This window comes from Neolamprologus multifasciatus, chromosome 6 (genome assembly GCF_963576455.1).
Source record: "Neolamprologus multifasciatus chromosome 6, fNeoMul1.2, whole genome shotgun sequence".
Classification (NCBI taxonomy): Eukaryota; Metazoa; Chordata; class Actinopteri; order Cichliformes; family Cichlidae; genus Neolamprologus; species Neolamprologus multifasciatus.
Genome location: NC_140444.1, coordinates 40,030,261 through 40,051,373, shown reverse-complemented (window position 1 = coordinate 40,051,373; position 21,113 = coordinate 40,030,261). Strand labels below are relative to the sequence as shown.

Below are 21,113 nucleotides of genomic sequence, written 5' to 3'. Positions count from 1 at the left end.
ACACAGTCAATCACACAAGTTCTTTTACTTATTTTTCCCAGGGTAGTTGGTTTGCTTAAAATCTTGGAAACTGCATTGAACTCTTGGTTCAGCTTTAGGTCAACAAAGTGGAGTGTGATACTTGAAGGACATCTGGTGTAACAGAAATTTGGAACTTTGAGAAAATTTGAAAAAGCTTGCTGGTAAAAGCTAAAGAGCACCTATCTGTAACAAAAATCCATGCTGTGAGCTGTTCACTTTGCTGGATAATTAACCTCAAGGATCCAGTCAGATATGAATGGTTGTGTTTTGATATCCGTCTAAGAAGGTATTCCACACTCGGGAAAATTACAGCAGTTTACTACATGCACATTTAGAAGTTAATAGGCTAACACAAGTAAAATGATCAATAGGGTGCTTTAATATAATGCCAACCATATTAAAATGTTTGGCTGAGTATGGCAGTGTCTGTGTTGATTTTCCAAAGTAGTTTCTAACCATCAAATGTTTAAATCTTCTAGAAACAGTAAATAGCAGGAAAGGCCAAAATGGTGGCTGATTTGATGTCAGTTCTATTGAGTTCCCAGTCAGCTTTGTGATTCCTGCTCTGAAGTCAGAGCAGGAAACTGTGCCCTTTATCAGGTGACAAACAAGTCTTATTTAGGAGTATTTTGTTCTCAATTGTTTTGGCTTCCAGTCCTGCAACCCTGAACTGGGTAAAAGTAGGAAAATAGATGGATGGATGGAATTCATGCGACAGCTGGGAAAAGTTTTTCCCACGTAAAGGGTCAGAGTGTGTGTGTGTGTGTGTGTGTGTGTGTGTGTGTGTGTGTGTGTGTGTTTGTGTGTGTGTGCAGAGGGTGGGCGGTGTGGGGACTTAGACAAAAACAAAACAAAAGTCAGACATATGGAGACATAAACATTAGGAGAAAGGAAAAAAAATCTGTATGGAGAAACTCCAGTAAGTATATAGAGACATGTAAGATAACATTACTACATTTTTCTAGTAGGAAAGTGTGTGCTCCACTTTCTGCTGTGTTCCTTCTAATTATTAAATGACAACATGTATAAATGCTTGCATGTCTGTGTGTACAGTGTTGCTTGCACAAAACAATTGTATTGTTACTGTCAGTCTGATTCTTTACATGGTGATCATTCATAAATATTATTCTAAACGCACGCACGCACGCACGCACGCACGCACGCACGCACACACACACACACACACACACACACACACACATCAGAAAAATACCCCTCTTGCCCCTGTGGGCAGTCTATCCTTTGAGCTCAGGTCCTCTACCAGAGACTCTATTATATCTGTATATTATAGGTGGGAATCACCAGACACCTACCGTGTCCCACCTGGAGCACCAGGGGAGCTACACGTTGTGGAAGAGAGCTGGAGATTCATAATAATTAATAATTAAATGTAGAGTGGTGTAGGGCTGTTCGATATAATGATATATATCGGCTGACAATATAAAAACGTCTATCGTTTCATTTTACGCTATCGTTTGTTTTGTGGTGTCGCAAAATAAACTGTTTACGGCAATATTTTTTCATTGTTTTGATGGTCACTGTAGTGGCTATATTAATTTCTTAAAGTTCTCTCTTTCTTTTATATTTAATATAACCACACTACGGACGGACAAGCGCATAAAAACAAGCTGTTTTTATGCGTTGTCGTTAGCAACAACGACGGTAACACCATCGCGTGTCCGCTTTATTGTGAAAGGTTTATGTTCCACATAAGGTCATTAAGACCCCATAGTTGACTTCATATTTTTGTTGCTGATCAAATATAGTTTACAAGGTAAACAGCCACCATTTCTGTCTAGTTACTCACTTTTCTTAGCTTCATTGTAGAAAAATAACACTTTTTAGACACCAGTAATGTAATTAACTTGTTAATTTAAATTGGTCTATTAATTTTGCAACCAAGAAGGACTGATGATGCTTGCTGCCTAGCTCCCATATTAAACTTATTTTTTTATTATTAGCCATTAGCTGCAAGCCAATAACTTAATAGCTTAACAGACAGCTCAGTCCAGTCTCACTCCCGACGCGTAATGTACTGACGATTTGTCACGTCCTGAGGCGTTCCCTGGGAATGCGAAAGGTGTCCTATGCTACACGCCGGATTTCGCATGAAATCGAATAGAATGATGCTCCCGCGGTAACACAGGTTCCACCCATGTATTCCAGCCCTAACCATAATCTTATCCCTAAGGATAACCACCTCCTCAATTGTGTTCGATAGTGTTTTCTAAAGTGTATTAAGTAAAATGAACGTACGGTTCTAATGTTTCCTCATTTTTCCCAACTCGTAATATAGGGACGTGTTGTGTGGCCGAAAGCATAATATGATGACGATTTGTCACCTGGCGTAAAATGGTAAGCTTTGTTAGTGAGAATGTGTTGGACAGCTAATGTAACTATGGGGTAATTGGTAATACTTTAATGGATAACATTAATGTCTGTTGTTGAAATAGGAACTTGACCCTTGAAATTCCTCATAAAGTGCAATAAAGTGTTGTTTTATCAACTCCTGTTCATTAGTGATGGGTCGTTCGCGAACGAAATGGCTCTTAGAGCTGGCTCTTTGACGTGAACGACGTGAGCCGGCTCCTTATCGCGAGCCGTCACGTGTTTTTTTTTTTTTTTTTTTTCTTTCTCTCAGCCTCTCTCTCGCACTTTTTTTCGCTTCACTCTGCACGCTAGTGATGGGATTTCCGGCTCTTTTTAGAGATCCGGCTCTTCCGGCTCGGCTCACTAAAAAGAGCCGGCTCTTTCGGCTCCGAACCGGCTCTTCAGGTTGTTTTATTGCTTTAATTATTTAATCATTAACAATAATATAAAATTATGCAGAAAAGGAATTACTAATGTAAAAAAAAAGTGGTTTTATTTATATATGTTTATATATGGCCCCTAGAGACAAAGCACGTACAAACTCTAAAGCATATACAAACTCCAAAAAGCACGTACAAACTTCAAAACACATTTCTAGCGTTTACTGAACTTCCAAAGCAGAGCTACCCAGATCACTTAAATTACACAATTGAAAGCATGTGTGTATTGTTTGTGTATTTATAGACAAGCACTCATATTTATTCAAATAATTTTTAAAAAAAGTTCATTTACCTGTTACTACCACACACCAAATCCGGTTGTTGATACTTCCTGGCTTGTGTAGCCACTAGGTAACAAAAGCTCAACACTGCGCCCTAGCATCCTGGAGCACTTCTGTTGTCTTTTGTACGTGATTCTGAGTTTGTACGTGCTTCTGAGTTTTTACGTGTTTTGGAGTTTGTACATGCTTCTGAGTTTTTACGTGTTTTGGAGTTTTTACGTGTTTTGGAGTTTTTACGTGTTTTGGAGTTTGTACATGCTTAGGAGTTTGTACGTGTTTTGGAGTTTGTACGAGCTTTGTCTCTAAGGGCCACCATAAATATACTTTATTTATTCACTCCACATAAAATGTAATAAATAAATCATATAATACAAAAAACAACTATTTACATTTTGAACTTTTAACTATTTAAATTTTCAGCTTTTTCCTTTTAAACAAATTTAACGTGAAACAACACAAAACACTGCAAACCACAACACAATTAAATATAAACTAAAATATTAAAACAAAAAGAAGATGCACATTCTCTGTCATATGGGCCTGCATGATTTCTGAATCCTTTATAATCTGCAACTGAAAATAGTGGATGATTACTATACCTTTCTAATGTGCCGTTGTTGTCCCTCGCTCTCTTTCTCTCTGGCTCGGTTCCTGTGCTACTGCAAGTGTAACTAACGCCCCTCCCCCCTCTGTCCAGCGCAAAGTACAGGCGCGCATGCGGAGTTTAGCGGAAAAAAGGGCGAGAGAGAGGGTGAGAGAAAGGAAAAAAAAAAAAAAACCCTCACGGCTCCCAATAAGGAGCCGGCTCGCGTCGTTCACTTCAAAGACCTGGCTCTAAGAGCCATTTCGTTCGCGAACGACCCATCACTACTGCACGCGAGCCGTGTGCTTTACGCTGGGAAGAGGGGGGAGGGGCGTTAGTTACACTCAGTAGCACAGGAACAGAGCCAGAGGGAGAGAAAGAGAGGCAGGGTCAACAACGTCACATTAGAAAGGTATAGTAATCATCCACAACTATTTTCAGTTCAATTACACAATTGAAAGCATGAAAGCATATGTGTATTGTTTGTGTATTTATACACAAGCATTCATATATAGTCAAATAAAATAAAAAAAAAAGTTCATTTACCTGTTACTACCACACACCAATTCCGTTCGTTGGTACTTGCTGGCTTGTGTAGCCACTAGGTAACAAAAGTTCAACACTGCCCCTAGCATCCTGGAGCACCTCTGTTGTCTTTTGTACGTGTTTTGAGTTTTTATGTGCTTCTGAGTTGTTACGTGTTTTGGAGTTGTTACGTGTTTTGGAGTTGTTACGTGTTTTGGAGTTTGTACGTGTTTTGGAGTTTGTACGTGTTTTTACATGTTTTTACATGTTTTGAAGTTTGTACGTGCTTCAGGGTTCGTACGTGATTTGTCTGTAGGGGCCACTGTAAATATACTTTTATTTATTCACTCCACATAAAATATAATAAATAAATCATATAATACAAAAATCAACTATTCACATTTCAAATTCTAACTATTTACATTTTCAGCTTTTTCCTTTTACAAATTTAAAGTGAAACAACACAAAACACTGCAAACCACAACACAATTAAATATAAATTATAATATGAAAACAAAAAGAACATGCATATTCTGTCATATGGACCTGCATGAATAAACTTTCTGAATCTGCAACTGAAAATAGTTGTGGATGCTTACTATACCTTTCTAATGTGCCGTTGTCGTCCCTGGCTGTCTTTCTCTCTCTCTCCCTGCTGCTCTGTTCCTGTGCTACTGAGTGTAACTACCGCCCCTCCCCCCTCTTCCCAGCATAAAGCACAAGGCTCGCATGCTGAGTGAAGCGGAAAAAAAGTGCGAGAGAGAGGGTGAGAGAAAGGGGAAAAAAACCAAAAAACCCACGGCTCACGATAAAGAGCCGGGTCACGTCGCTCATGTCAAAGAGCCATTTCGTTCGCGACCGACCCATCACTACTTTCCTGCAGAATTCTACAAAGAATTCTGGACGATTCTAGCCCCAATTTCTTACAGAATGTTGTTGGAAATCAAAGAAAAGGGCAGACTTCCATCAAATATGCTTTCTGCAAACATTAATCTACTGCTAAAACCAGGCAAAGACCTTGTATATCCCTCAAGCTATCGTCCAATATCCCTTATAAATGTAGACCTTAAAATAATCTGCAAAGCTCTCTCAAAGAGACTAAAGAAAATAACCCCCTCTTAATTCATCCTGACCAAACTGGTTTCATAAAAGGTAGGCACTCATCAGCAAATACACGTAGACTACTTAATTTGATAGACTACTCATACAGTAAAAACATCGAAACTACAATATTTTCTTTAGATGCAGAAAAAGCGTTTGACAGAGTTACTGGACATTTCTATTTGCAACTTTATACAAATTTGATTTTGGATCCTCTTTCATTAACTGGTTAAAAATATTATATAATTCCCCAACAGCTTGTGTCAAAACAAATGACCAAATATCCTCCAGCTTCTGTCTCCTGAGGGGCACCAGGCAGGGATGCCCACTCTCCCCTTCACTGTTTGCAATTTTTATTGAGCCACTAGCAGCAGCAATTAGACAGAATACAGTAATTAAGGGCATAAAATGCAAGAATGTGGAACATAAAATCAGCTTTTATGCGGATGATGTGTTACTTTTTCTCCAAAACTCACAAACCAATATCTCTGGGGTAATTGCATTGATAAACTCTTTTGCAAGAATATCAGATTACTCAATTAACTGGTCAAAATCTACAGTCCTTCCAATTAATTGCTCCTTCCATAATTCTTCTTCTACAACACTGCAATCGGGAAATATAAAATATTTAGGTATTAGTGTTTCTCGCAAGCTTGCAGATCTAACTAAATTAAACTATATCCCACTTTTAAAGAAAGTAGAAGGTTATCTGGCTAGATAGAAATGTCTACCCATATCACTCATGGGAAGGGTTTCCACTATAAAAATGATGGTCTTACCAAAAATAAATTATTTATTCTCAATGATCCCAACTAAACCACCACAAGATTAGTTCAGATCTCTAGATTCATATATGTCCAAATTCCTTTGGAAAGATAAACCCCCACGTATAAGCTTAAAAACACTACAAAAGACCAAGGATAAAGGAGGATTAGAACTACCTAACTTTCAGCACTACTTCTTAGCCAACAGGCTTCAATTTATCTCAGGATGGTTAAAACATACCTACTTAGACGAACCTTGGCTAGATGTAGAACAAGCACTTTGCAATAATCTAGAGATTTCAGACCTACCATTTATCAGCTCAAACATCCAACAACATGAATGCTTCAAAGTGTCAACATCAGCTCTTCTTTGACAGCATGGTGGGAGTTTCTAAAATTGACGGAGTCTTCATTAATCCCATGCAAATGTACACCTATCTGGAACAACCCTAACATATTCCAAAACAATAATATGATAAACTTTCCAGATTGGAGTGGTAAAGGAATCATATACTTAGAACATATATTAGAAGGAACAGAATTTCTTCCATTTGACAGACTAGTTACACAATATGGGATCAAAAAGGAAAGATTTTTAGAATATCAACAAATTAAATCCATAATAAAAAAGAAATTTAAACCCGGTCAAGCTGAACTACAAACACCATCAAGTGTGGTACAATTTCTTACTCTTAAAACCCCCAAATTACTTTCCAAAATATACAGAATATTTTCTAAAACAGATGAATCAATATCACTTCCTATTGCAAAATGGGAAGCGGATTTATCAGTTAACTTAGACCAAAACTTCTGGTCTCAGATATGCTTAAAAACCTTTCATTTATTTAGAAATCCCAGTCTTCAAATAATTCAATACAAAATACTACATAGAGTACACTATACAGGTCATCGGATGTTCAAGATGGGCTTTACGTCTACCAACAACTGCTCACACTGTCAAACCAATACACCGGACAATTATATCCACGCTCTTTGGTTCTGTCCACCAGTTTAGAAGTTTTGGCGCGAGATATGTGAAGACTTATCAAAGTGTCTGAAATGTAACGTTCCAACTTCCCCTTTAGTGTGTTTGTTGGGCAGCTTAGATTATGTCACTACAGAAAATAATATAGCCCATATGGTTTTCAGTGCCCTATGCATAGCCAAGAAAACAGTCCTCATGAACTGGAAAAATAAAAATAATCTTAATTCTAACCAATATAGAAATTATCTAATAGATTACATTAGTCTTGATACAGCCTCTGCCACCACATCAGATCAATTGCTCTGGGCTCCTTTGATCAGCTCCATCACCTATTGGGGTAGGGGGTCATAGTTTGGTCCCACCTTCACTGCTGTGATTGGTGTGGGGGTAAGGACAGGCTTGGGGTGTCCGGGGATTCCACAGAAGCGTCTTCCTTGGAGGGCTCAACCCGGGGTAGCGGTCATGGCCTGTTAAGGGCTCTGTTGGCTCTTAGGTGATGGTTTCCTCGTGGCTGTGTGCAGCGGGGCTAGGGGATGGTCTGTGCTGACGGACGTGGGTTACTGACCTGGGAGCCTGGCTGTCCCTGGGTGGGTCCGGGGCAGGCGGGGGGTTCTGGGGGTGCTCCGTCTCCGGGCTGGGGCCCTGGCTGGGCCTTAGGGCCTTGGATCCTGGTTGGTGTGTCGCCTGGGTTGTGGGCAGGTGGGTGTATGGGGGCTCAGCCCTGGCGCAGGATGCCACCGGTGCATCGAGCCACCTGGTGGGCTCTTCAGCTGGTGGGGGAGGCTGTTACATCTTGCAGGAGGTCTCCTCTCTCCAGGAACTGACTCTGCAGGTGGAGAGAGATATAGGAGAGGTGGAGGAAGAACTCAGCCTGGGTTTCTATTGTCTTGTGCAGTCTGGAAGATAAGTGGATGACGGGGTGGGTGCAGTTTTCTCTGTGGTGGGGTCGGGTGGGCTGCCCCGGGCTCTGTGGGGCCGGGCGGCGCTGCTGAACTGTGGGGGCCCATCCGGACCGGGGCCCCCTTTCCCTGGTGGGTTGCAGAGTGTGGGGGTGCCTACTGGGGTCAGGCGGAGTTGGTCATCCAATTGGGGTCTGGAATGTGGGGCCTCCCTGCTGCTGCGGAGTCGGGGCCGTCTGCTTCTCTCCACCCCAGGGAAGAGGGTAACACTACCTGTGTCTGGTGCAGTTTTCCCCCTCCAGGGGCAAGGGTACAGAGTACGCTTGGGGAGTGTGATTGTGTGTACAGTGTCTATTTATGTCTGTCTCCACTTTGGGTGAGTGCTCAGTAATTGCATATGAGAGCATGGTGGGAATGGATGTTTGTATCTGTGTGTGCCTGTTTGTTTGTGTGTATATGTCAGGTTGGGTATCAGACGCCACCTCTCTGGGGACATCTCAGGCCCTCAATGGTATGGAGGCCCATCTCCCCCCACCACTCCCCCTGCCAGTGGCAGACGCCCTCAGACATCGGTTCATTAGTGGTTCTTTGTGTCCGGGGACGGGCGTCCAGGTACACACCGTCTCAGTCCTGGTGGCTGCTTGTCGGGGCTTGGAGCCTGGGGCTCGCTCGGGCTCCTTCGGGCGTGGGGTAACCTCGGCCTCTTGGCCTGGGGCTCGGTCACTCTGGCACAGCTGGCTGCCGGCGGAGCTCACGGGCACATCACTGCAACCCCCCCTGGCTTCTGCTCCGCAGCTGCTGAGCGACCCCTCATCTGGTGCTCTCCTCAACTCTTTCCGGGATAGTGGCGCGGTTGCCCCTCTGTTGGTCTTCCTTGGTCTCCTTTGCTCTTGGGGCCTTTGGTGGCCTTGATCTCCTCCATACCTGCTTCATGCCCAGGAGGACGGGGCTATGGCTCCCCACACCCTCTAGCAGATCATTACATGAAGGAACCTTTTAAATACAAGCTCGCTCACGCTCACAGGTGTACAGACGGGTTCTCACAGACACAAACTACACCCTTTTTGGCTGCTACCTCAATGCACACTGTGCGCTGTCGATCTTACGTGCTGCACAATAATATTTAATATTTAGTATTTACTGTTATATTCACATAGATCATTGCGATGATGTTGTTTATTATATTGCTCTCTTTTTTGCTTGTTTTCTCTTTTTTCTTTCTCAACAGGTGATCCAGGTGATTTATATATGTATTTTTTGTCTGTTTGTTTTGTTGGGTTTTGGTTTTTGCCCTTTTTCACCGTCCCTCTTACCCTCTCTTTTTCTTTCCCTCTTTCTTTCTCCCTTTTCTTTTCCCCAGTCAAGTCTGTCCCATGTTCAGCAAATGAAAATAAAATAAACAATAAAAGCAAAGGTGAATCAAATAGACCAATACGGCAAGGCTGGGATGGTCCATTTGGTAAAGTAGATCCGTTGGGCATCTTTCTTTGCCTTTAGACAACAATTCTGATGGCAAAAGAACGAAACGGGACAGGCAAAAAAAAAAAAAAGACTAAAGACTGTTTCCAGTCTGTTTCCACCAACAGACTCTCAGTCTTTAGTACCCCACAGAGTAAATGAAGAATCAAAATATGTCATCCATAAACAGCATATTATCTGCAGTAGAAGATGGGATCTGCACAGACACCCAAGCTTGGAGAAGCAGCCAAGAGAATGAGTTAACCAAACACTTCTGAAAAGCTAAATGGAGTTTAGCCATTTAAAATGGGCTCGCCTGTGGACTAATGCATTGATATGTCAAAGTCACCCAAAACGCACAAACTGACTGACGGAGTAGTGGACTAGCAGCTCCAGTGTTATTTGAGGTAGAATTGATGTTCCAGTTCTCCGTTTCTTTTCTTTTTTTTGCATTTTGTTTTGTATTGTTTCTTTTTTCAGTGGGCTTTTTTAAGCCCACTATTAATTAAATATGTTGTATGGCTGCCTACGTTCACAGCAGTAAATTGCTTTATCTATTCAACAACTCGTAGTCAAAGGAGCTTGCAAAGAAAAGCGTCTGGACTTCTTTAAGTTACTTGAAGACGTTTCACCTCTCATCCGAGAGGCTTCTTCAGTTCTAAGGTCAAATGGTGGAGAGTCCCAGATATAAACCTGGTGGGAGTGTCCCCCCACAGAGGGACAAAAGGACCCCCTGATGATCCTCTAATCGCCTGAGCCAAGGTGTGGAACTGGGTGTGGGTCCCAATCAGCCAGAGTTTCGGGTGAGTTCATTGTGAAACCTGGCCCCACCTTATCATGCGAATTCCTGAGGTCAGATGGCCCAGGGTGTGAGTGGCGTTAAGGCGTCTGGGAAGGGATCTCAAAACTGGATTATAGATGGCAGAGAGTTGGTGTCGTAAACCACCGCCTCTGTTCAAAGATGGTCGCTCACAGTGGACATAGATGGCTTCTTTCACTCCTCTTTCAAACCATCTGTCCTCTCTGTCCAAAATGTGAACATTGGCATCCTCGAAGGAGTGTCCTCTATCCTTAAGATGCAGATGGACAGCTGAATCTTGTCCTGTGGAGGTGGCTCTTCTGTGTTGTGCCATGCGCTTGTGAAGTGGCTGTTTGGTCTCTCCAATGTAGAGGTCTGGGCATTCCTCACTGCACTGTATGGCATACACCACATTGTTAAGTCTGTGTTTTGGCGTTTTGTCTTTCGGGTGAACCAGTTTTTGTCTGAGTGTGTTGCTGGGTCTGAAGTACACCGGGATGTCATGCTTGGAGAAAACCCTCCTGATCCACCAGGTTTATATCTGGGACTCTCCACCATTTGACCTTAGAACTGAAGAAGCCTCTCGGATGAGAGGTGAAACGTCTTCAAGTAACTTAAAGAAGTCCAGACGCTTTTCTTTGCAAGCTCCTTTGACTACGATGACCTGGATGACTGAGAACCTTCACAGACATATTCAACAACTCCATCAGACTGGAAACCTTATAAGGGATGCATACTGTAATTCTTCCCACCCTCCTGCCCTTTGATTAAGATCCTCGTCATACTGACAGACATTTGGCAATGAGTAACCACTAACACGTGTTCTTCATTTGTGATATCCAAAGCAAGTGTTTGCTCATGGTAAACCAATAAGATGAACTGCCTCACTGATCTTGCACAAACTTTATTTGTTGTTGATGCAACAAAAATGTCTTGTTACTTCAGATACTTTTGTAGTAGAAAAGAAAAGTTTTTTTTCCCAGTGTTCCTGTGGTTTCACCCTCAAGTCTTCCAACTGGCAGCAGTAAGAAAGCTGTAGTGCTGAAGAATCCTTTTCTATATTCATAAAAGTCATAAAGTCAAAGCCATTTAAAGTGCTCCCACAAAAACAGGTGATACACAAAATGAATAAAGGTCCCCAGTATACATAGGTTACATAGGAAAAGGCTTTGAGTCATTAGGCTGATAGTCTTGTCAGAGTCATATTTCTGAGACTCTGATTAAAGATTTTGTTGTGAAGAATTTAGGGGTATTTAACATTGACATTAAAAAGTAGGAAATTTTTATTTGCGTTTAAGAAAATAACCTTTAAGTTTTAGGGCATGCTTTGGGCAATTTGAAATGAATTAGTTTGGAATGTTTGCCTTAACTCCAATATTGATTTGAACTGTGTTGATCCAAACTTGAAACCAGTCTTTGGCCTTGACTGTTACCTCATTGAAATTTCTAGCTTGCAAAAATACAATTTTACGATCAGTCATTTAGGTAGAAAAGTGTTTCTAGCCCTCTTCATTTGACTATTATAAAATATGTAATAACTCTCAGTGAAAGCAGTGTTCTGAGTAAAGGTGTCTGTTTTCACTTTTAGGACACTTCACCAGCGCCAGACTTGGAACAGAGTTTGCGTTCAGCCTCCAGTGTAGATGAGGTGATGAATCTCATCTATCCTTCATACTGGGCTGCTGAGAAGTGTAAATCCAAACTTTCTGCTGCTGCATCTTCATCCTCCAAACTCTCCCAGCAGTCACAGGTCCGTCAGCTTAGGCCACTGGGTGATACAGAAGAGCCAACATTTGCTGCTGTCTACCTCAACTTGGATATCCTGAAAAGTATGTTTATGTTTTGTTTATTATGTTCTTTCTTCAAATTCTACTTCTTAATTCTTTCAGTTTCATAAAGAGGAGAGTGAGTCTTCTTTGATTTTGGATCATCTAGAATTACTATAATTAAGCTTTAGTGAATGTATCCAGTTCTAAATCTAATCCAAGGCCCGTGCTCATTTGAGATTGAATGAGTCAACTAGGATTTGACATCTTGCACAGAAATCATAGCCACTGTAATAAAACTAAAATGTAACTATTCAAATGATTGTTATTAGGTCTGCTTTTCTCTCCACAATATACATGATAAATACTACATTAGGAAGAACAACAAGTCACTGTAACAGTGGTCTGACTGTCTCTCTGTGTGCAGGTATAGAGTCAGAATGGAGGAAGACTCTGTGTTCTCCCAGAGAAGTGTGTATTGATGTGGGGAGAGAGTTTGGTGCTCCTACCAACGTCTTCTATAAGCCACCATGTGTGTCCGTCTACAGATGTGGAGGATGCTGCCACTCTGAGGACAAACAATGCAGGAATATCTCCACTGGTTACCTCAGCAAAAATGTAAGCATGACTGAATGTGTAAAGCGCTTTGGGGTCCTTATGGACCAAGTAAAGTGCTATACAAATACAGGCCATTTACCATTTAAGACTGTCTACAATGTTTGGACACAATAGACAGATTCAGGACACTGATAGTGATTTAAAAGCTTTATTGGGCACTAAGTTAATGGCCTTGGGAACCGGTGGGCAGCATGGAAGTGCTATCTGTGAGAGAAAAGAGGCAAGATTACTCCAGGTCAACGTTGGAATGAAAATGTTGTCAGAGGACAAAGGAATGGAGTTATCCCCGGGGAGGTCCAGGGTTGAGTCAATGGGGGAGTCTGGTTGGCTGGTGGATTACTCTGCCTCTCACCCTGTGATAGACTAGAGCACCCCCAAGGATAAGCAGAAGAGAATGGATGAATGGCAAAGCATGTAGTGTCAGAGAGTGGGCAGTCAGGTGAGGGAGGTTGATGATGGCTACTGAGCTCTTCAGACAAGCAGGTAAATCAGAACAGCAGATGAGCTTGATTTCAGGAAACGAGGAGCTGTGGAACAGACTGAAACAAGGAGTTAAGGAAAGCTGTGAAGTGATAACAGGTTTTCATCGGGATCCACATAGTGCCAAAGGAGGTTAAATGATCTGATGGAATTCTGCCATCTACCCAGTAAAGTACTGTACTCAGATTCAGCAGAAGTGCAAAAGTCATCAGTGCGGTCACAGGGCAGGCTGAGATGACAGCTTCAGCCATGACTCTGCCTGCGGAGAACAAAAAAGGTATGGAAGTACAAGTGTGGAAATAGACAAAAACAAAACCCAAATCCTTTGAGCTGAAAAAATAACTGAAAGTTAAGGTTTTATTATACTAATTTTATAATAAATCACAGATTATCCCGTATTGTAGTTTGTCGCTGCATTTTTGGTTTTTTACTTTAAACCTGCTTTCATAATGAAGAAATAAAGCCTGGTGAATCCAGTTTTAACTGGTTCATTATTTGGTGGCATTTCTGTGTTAACATCAGGTACATCTTAACCTGCTTCTATGTTCTATGTTTGTGTATTGTCAAGGGGCAACTAGGCACGAGGCACTCAATCGAAAGGTTTACTGAGGACAAAGTGAAGATAAACCAATAATTCAAACACAATAATAATATAGCAAAAGTCCTGATTCCACAGGACCTCATGGCGACACTCCAACCTTGTCGGGATGCCTACGGTGGAATTCCCTGACTATCTACCCAGGAGTGTTCTTTTGGACCATAACCTTCCCAGTCAACTACATATTGGAAGCCTCTCCCACAGTGTCTGGGATTCGTGTTACAGGGAAGGCTGGCTGGCTGTCATTGAACTGGGCTCGTGGGGCGTCTAGACGTAACAGAGTGGTTTTTACTGAGAGGCATGGAAAAATTTATGAATCGTCATGTTACAAGGCACTTTAAGGTGAGCAGACACTGGGTTGGTCATGGATTTAATTTCAAAAGATCCAACGAAATTGAGAGATCATTTCTTTGACTCAGTATGCAATGAAACATTTTTTGGTAGAAAACCAATTTCTGACCTGGAGGATATGAAGGTGCGACTGTGGTGAAGGTGGTGCTGCATGGAAGGGACAGAGAGCTCACCTTTTGTAGTGGGGAATAGTGGAAGTTGATGCCCAAGTGATGATTCAAATGGGGACCGTCCAGTAGCCGAAGTGACACAGCAAAAGCTGGCTTCCAGCTCCTGATTTACTCACTCAGTTTGACACTTACTCTGAGGATGAAAGACTGACCTGGCTGCAATTGCTAAACAGTGTTTCTATACCTGCGAGGTGAACCAGGGCCAACAGTCAAAGATTATGTCCAAGGGGATGTCGTATAGCCCGAGTACATGATCAGTGAGCAAGTGGGCAGTGTTTCTTTCACTTAAGAAACATCTCTAAACTGCGACATATGGTCTCGTCAGCTGAACTGGAAAAACTCATTCATGCATTTGTGTCATCGCGTTTAGATTACTGTAATTCCCTGTTTACCAGCTTGGATAAATCATCTCTCTCTCTCCTCCAGGCAATACAAAACGCAGCAGCCAGACTACTAACTTGTTCTAGCAAGCGTGCTCACGTTACTCCCATCTTATATTCTTTGCACTGGCTACCAATAGAGTTTAGAATTCGCTTTAAAATTCTTGTTTTATCATACAGAGCATTAAACGGCCCCAGATTATTTATCCAAGCTTCTTACAAAATACACTGCTGCTCGTCGTCCCCGCTCACAGACTCAGAGTCTGTTGGTTGTTCCCTGAACACGACTGAAGACAAAAGGGGATAGAGCCTTTCAGTCTGTTGCACCAAGGCTGTGGAACAGTCTACCACCACAGTTACGTTTGGTTGACTCTGTGGATTCATTTAAAAAGCAGTTAAAAACTTCTCTATTCAAACAAGCCTTTTGTTGATCTACGTATTTTATATTCTTCACGTTATTTAACGTATATTTGACCTTTTACATTGTGCATAATGTCTATTGATTGTACTTTTTATTTTAATCTCTGTGTACAGCGCTTTGTGACTGCCTGTCTGTGAAAAGCACTTAATAAATAAACTTTACTTACTTATTTACAGTCTTGAAAGTAGAAGGAAGATTTGGAAGAGCAATAAAATGAGCAGCATTCAAAAAGCAATCAGTTATGTAAGTACAACAGTATTAGGGTTGTTGAAAATGGAGTAACGCCGGTAACAAAGTCCAGGATAATGTATGACCACGGGCAATCATGCATGAGAAAGGGTCTTAACAGCCCAGCAGGAAGAGAGCTGGAGGATTTATTTCTGCACACACAGAGGCAGAAATATATATTCTTGGACATGTTTAGCAAGAAATGGCCTCGAAATAGATGTTGCAGAAAAAAGATGGTGCGGTTTTTCTGAGGGTGACTTGTAAATTTTACGTTTGTGTTAGCTCAGATTAGTGATCAGTCTGCCAAGTGAACAAACCAGTGATACAGGAGGATGGCAACATTGTCAGGGGTTGTCAGAGGTGTCGAATTGCCGGGACAAGACTTTGTGCTTGACATGACGGGAACTGGGTCTATAGGTTAAGATAAGGTTGAATCTGGTAAAAAATAGAGCCCACCTGACTCAATGGTAATGTGACTTTACTGAAATCACAAATGAAACAGCGCTAAAAGTTTGCAAAACCAAACTGTTTCCTGTTCGAGAGAACTAGCCACACAATCACTGCTTGCACCTTCACGGGATCTACTTTTAACTGGCATTTTTCAACAATGAAGCCCAAGGAATGACACTGATTCGACATGAATTTCACATTTCTCACCTTTTACATACAGGTGGCTCTCCAGAAGCTGCTGAAGGCAGACATCACATTCATGTCCTGCAACTGACTTAGAAAAAAATCAGAATGTTCTTATGGTACACAAAGAAGTGATTGATGAAGTCACACAGGACATCACTAGGGTCTGAAAGACAGCTGGTTAGTCGACCCAAACGGCAATACCAGTTACTTAAATGGTCTGATGACACCTGAGACTCCAACTGGAGATACCGTTTGTGTTCCATCAATGTTTGGGTTATGTGTGCTGAGCCAAGGGTGTCTGAGAACCAGGGCAGTGTTGCCTGCCTCAGTGTTGGGTGATTGCCAGACAGAGAGAGAGAGAAACAGGTTGAGTTTTACGGGTTATTTGTGGGAGCCACGTGCCATTTATTGCAGAAATTTGTAATCCTTTGGGAAGTGTGATCAGGGGAATGACTGAATCATTACCCAGAGTCTGATCGATAAAAGTCTGTTCGGTGTCTTTTTTTTTTTTTTGTGCCTGTCCCGTTTGGCTCTTTTGCCATCAGAATTATTGTCTAAAGGCGAAGAAAGATGCCCAACGGATTTTCTTTACCAAATTGACCATCCCAGCTTTGCCGTAATGGTCCATTTGATTCACCTTTTATTATTTATTTTATTTTCACTTGCTGAATACGGGACAGACTTGACTGGGGGAAAGAAAAGGGAGAAAGAAAGAGGGAAAGAAAAATAGTTGAGAAGAGGGACGGGGGAGAAGGGCAAAAAACAAAAACCAACAGAATAAGCAGAAGAAAAAAATACATATATCGATCACCTGGATCACCTGTTGAGAAAGAAAAAAGAAAACAAGCAGAAGAAAATGAGAGTAATAGAATAAACAACATCACAATGATATATGGGAATATGACAGTAAATACTAAATATTAAACATTATTGTGCAGCACGTAAGATCGACAGCACAGTGTGCTTTGAGGTAGGAGCCAAAAAGGGTGTAGTTTGTGTGTGTGATCACCCGCGTGTACACCTGTGAGCATGGACACGCTTGTTTTTTAAAAGGTTCCTTCATGTAATGATCTGCTAGAGGGTGTGGGGGGCCACTGCCCCGTCCTCCAGGGCATGAAGCAGGTATGGAGGAGATCAAAACTCCAGACATCCAGAGGCCCCCAGAACACAAGAGACCAAGGAAGACCAACAGAGGGGCAGCCGTGCCACTGTCCCAGAAAGAGCCGAGGAGAGTCCCAGATGAGGGGTCATTCAGCAGCCACGGAGCAGAAGCCAGGGGGGGGTTGCAGTGACGTGCCCGTGAGCTCCGCCGGCAGCCAGCTGTGCCTGAGTGGCCGAGCGGCCAGGGAAAGTGGTGGGGGGAGATAGGCCTCCAAACCTTGGAGGGCCTGAGATGTCCACAGAGAGGTGGCGTCTGATACCCAACCTGACATATAGACACAGACATACAGGCACACACAGATACAAACATCCATTCCCACCCTCATGCTCTCATATGCACTTACTCCACACTCAACCAACGTGGAGACAGACATAAAGAGACGCTGTACACACAATCACACTCCCCAAGCGTACTCTAGGCCCCGGGTCTAGGTACCCTTGCCCCTGTAGGGGGGAACTGCACCCAGACCCAGGTGGTGCTACCCTTTTCCCTGCGGTGGGGAGAAGCAGACCGCCCCGACTCCGCAGCAGCAGGGAGGCCCCACATTCCGGACCCCAGTCGGACGGCCAACTCCTCCTCCTAGCCCCCCCGCTCCAGCAGGCCGCAGAGAACGGGGGTGAGAGAAGACTCCAAACCTCCCTCCACCTGCTCATTGTAGTGTTGATGTATGTGTGTTCTAAGGTGCATTTAAAACCCAGGAGGGCATAGAGCTACCTGCCAGAGAGCAGCAGGTAAGCGCATAGCCCCTCCTGCTAGCCCTCAATGTCTACGTGTATTTAAAATTGAGAGGTGGGCAACGACGCCGGGGGTGAGGTGTACACCCTGATGGTAATTTGGATTCCGTGTAGCGTGCCCACCCCCAAGATCCTATATGTATGTGTAATGGGAGTGTGAGTAATGTGAGTGTCTAAGTTGTGGGATAAAATTGAGGCAGAGGCTGCCAGAAGGGGGCAAGGGGGGGGTTACCTCCTCTGCACCCTGGTGACACCCCCCTACTCCAAGGCCCTGCATGTGTGGGTGGTTGTGGTGGAGCGGGAAGAGGGAGGCAGCTGGAGATGGGGAGGGAAGGAAGGGAGGGGCAAGTGACCCCTCCCTGGGGCCAGCTCCCCCGCTGACCCCAGTAGGCACCCCCATACTCCGCGACCCGCCAGGGAAAGGGGGCCCAGGCCCATCCGAACCGGGGCCCAGTGCAGCGGCGCCGCCCGGCCCCACAGAGCCCGGGACAGTCCACCCAACCCCACCACAGAGAAAACTGCACCCACCCCATCATCCACTCATCGTCCAGACTACATAAGACAATAGACGCCCAGGCTGAGATCTTCCTCCACCTCTCCTGTATCTCCCCCTCTTGCGGAGAGAGTTCCTGAAGAGAGGAAAGCTCCTGCAAGATGTGACAACCCCCCCCCCACACACACACACACCAGTTGAAGAGCCCCCCGGGTGGCTAGACGCACCGGCGGCACCCTGCGCCAGGGCTGGGCCCTCATACACCCACCCGCCCACAACCCCGGCAACACACCAACCAGGACCCAGAGCCCCCGAGGCCCGGCCAGGGCCCCAGGCCAGAGCCGGAGCGCCCCCAGAACCTCACGCCCGTCCCGGACCCACCCAGGGGCAGCCAGGCTACCAGGTCAGTAACCTCCATCTGTCAGCACAGACCCTCCCCTAGCCCTGCTGCACGCAGCCACGAGGAAACCGTCACCTAAGAGCCAACAGAGCCCCTAATTGGCCATGACCACTACCCCGGGTTGAGCCCCCCAAGGAAGATGCTCCCAGGGAACCCCTCGACGCCCTAAGCCTGACCCTACCCCCACATCAATCACAACAGTGGAGGCGAGACCAAACTATGACCCCCCACCCCCACTAGGTGATGGAGCTGATCAAAGGAGCCCAGAGCGATTGATCTGATGTGGTGGCAGAGGCTGTATCAAGACTAATGTAATCTAATAGATAATTTCTATATTCGTTAGAATTAAGATTGTTTTTATTTTTCCAGTTCATGAGGACTGTTTTCTTGGCTATGCATAGGGCAGTGAAAACCATATGGGCTATATTCTTTTCTGAAGTGACATTATCTAAGCTGCCCAACAAACACACTAAGGGGGAAGTTGGAATGTTACATTTCAGACACTTTGGTAAGTCTTCACATATCTCGCGCCAAAACTTCTGAACTGGTGGACAGAACCAAAGAGCGTGGATATAATTGTCCGGTGAATTGGTTTGGCAGTGTGAGCAGTTGTTGGTAGACGTAAAGCCCATCTTGAACATCCGATGACCTGTATAGTGCACTCTATGTAGTATTTTGTATTGAATTAATTGAAGACTGGAATTTCTGATTAGATGAAAGGTTTTTAAGCAAATCTGAGACCAGAGGTTTTGGTCTAAGTTAACTGATAAATCCGCTTCCCATTTTGCAATAGGAAGTGATATTGATTCATCTGTTTTAGAAAGCATTCTGTATATTTTGGATAGTAATTTGGGGGTTTTAAGAGTAAGAAATTGAACCACACTTGGTGGTGTTTGTAGTTCAACTTGACCCGGTTTAAATTTCTTTTTTATTATGGATTTAATTTGTTGATATTCTAAAAATCTTTTCTTTTTGATCCCATATTGTGTAACTAGTCTGTCAAATGAAATAAATTCTGTTCCTTCTAGTATATGTTCTACATATTTGATTCCTTTACCACTCCAATCTGAAAAATTTATCATATTATTGTTTTGTAATATGTCAGGGTTGTTCCAGATAGGTGTACGTTTGCATGGGATTAATGAAGACTCTGTCAACTTCAGAAACTCCCACCATGCTGTCAGAGGAGAGCTGATGTTGATGCTTTTGAAGCATTCATGTTGTTGGATGTTTGAGCTGATAAATGGTAGATCTGAAATCTCTAGATTATTGCAAAGTGCTTGTTCTACATCTAGCCAAGGTTCATCTAAGAGGGTATGTTTTAGCCATCCTGAGATAAACTGAAGCCTGTTGGCTAAGAAGTAGTGCTGAAAGTTAGGTAGTTCTAATCCGCCTTTATCCTTGGTCTTTTGTAGTGTTTTTAAGCTTATATGTGGGGGTTTATTTTTCCAAAGGAACTTGGACATATATGAATCTAGAGATCTGAACCAATCTTGTGGCGGTTTAGTTGGGATCATTGAGAATAAATAATTTATTTTTGGTAATACCATCATTTTTATAGCAGCAACCCTTCCCATGAGTGATATGGGTAGACATTTCCATCTAGCCAGATCACCTTCTACTTTCTTTAAAAGTGGGGTATGGTTTAATTTAGTTAGATCTGCAAGCTTGGGAGAAATATTAATACCTAAATATTTTATATTTCCCAATTGCAGTGAAGTAGAAGAAGAATTATGGAAGGAGCAATTAATCGGAAGGACTGTAGATTTTGACCAGTTAATTGAGTAATCTGATATTCTTGCAAAAGAGTTTATCAATTCAATCACCCCAGAGATATTGGTTTGTGAATTTTGGAGAAAGAGTAACACATCATCCGCATAAAGGCTGATTTTATGTTCCACGTTCTTGCATTTTATGCCCTTAATTGCTGTATTCTGTCTAATTGCTGCTTCTAGTGGTTCGATAAAAATTGCAAACAGTGAAGGGGAGAGTGGGCATCCCTGCCTGGTGCCCCTCAGGAGACATAAGCTGGAGGATGTCTGGTCATTTTTTCTGACACAAGCTGTTGGGGAATTATATAATAATTTTAACCAGTTGATGAAAGAAGACCCAAAACCAAATTTGTGTAAAGTTGCAAATAGAAATTTCCAGTTAACTCTGTCAAACGCTTTTTCTGCATCTAAGGAAAATATTGTAGTTTCAAGGTTTTTACTGTATGAGTAGTCTATCAAATTAAGTAATCTACGTGTATTTGTTGATGAGTGCCTACCTTTTATGAAACCAGTTTGGTCAAGATGAATTAAGAGGGGGGTTATTTTCTTTAGTCTCTTCGAGAGAGCTTTGCAGATTATATTGAGGTCTACATTTATAAGGGATATTGGACGATAGCTTGAGGGATATACAGGGTCTCTGCCTGGTTTTAGCAGGAGATTAATGTTTGCAGAATTCAT

The 21,113-nt window shown here is 43.0% G+C and overlaps 1 protein-coding gene and 1 long non-coding RNA gene across 3 annotated transcripts in view; both read left to right on the top strand.

Moving 5' to 3' along the window:
* vegfc (vascular endothelial growth factor c) overlaps positions 1 to 21,113 on the top strand; it is a 96,974-nt gene that overhangs the window by 22,902 nt on the left and 52,959 nt on the right. Inside the window, exons 2-3 of the mRNA XM_085163579.1 lie at positions 11,815 to 12,055; positions 12,420 to 12,610. Coding sequence (XP_085019705.1) covers positions 11,815 to 12,055; positions 12,420 to 12,610 — 432 coding nt within the window. The remainder of the gene's footprint in view (positions 1 to 11,814; positions 12,056 to 12,419; positions 12,611 to 21,113) is intronic.
* On the top strand, positions 2,695 to 4,996 carry LOC146517705 (uncharacterized). 2 transcript variants are annotated; one of them, XR_014874660.1, is made up of 2 exons: positions 2,695 to 4,388; positions 4,497 to 4,996. It is a non-coding gene; the product is annotated as an uncharacterized LOC146517705 (long non-coding RNA). The 2 variants fall into 2 exon arrangements; XR_014874659.1 differs by having other exon boundaries at positions 2,695 to 4,406.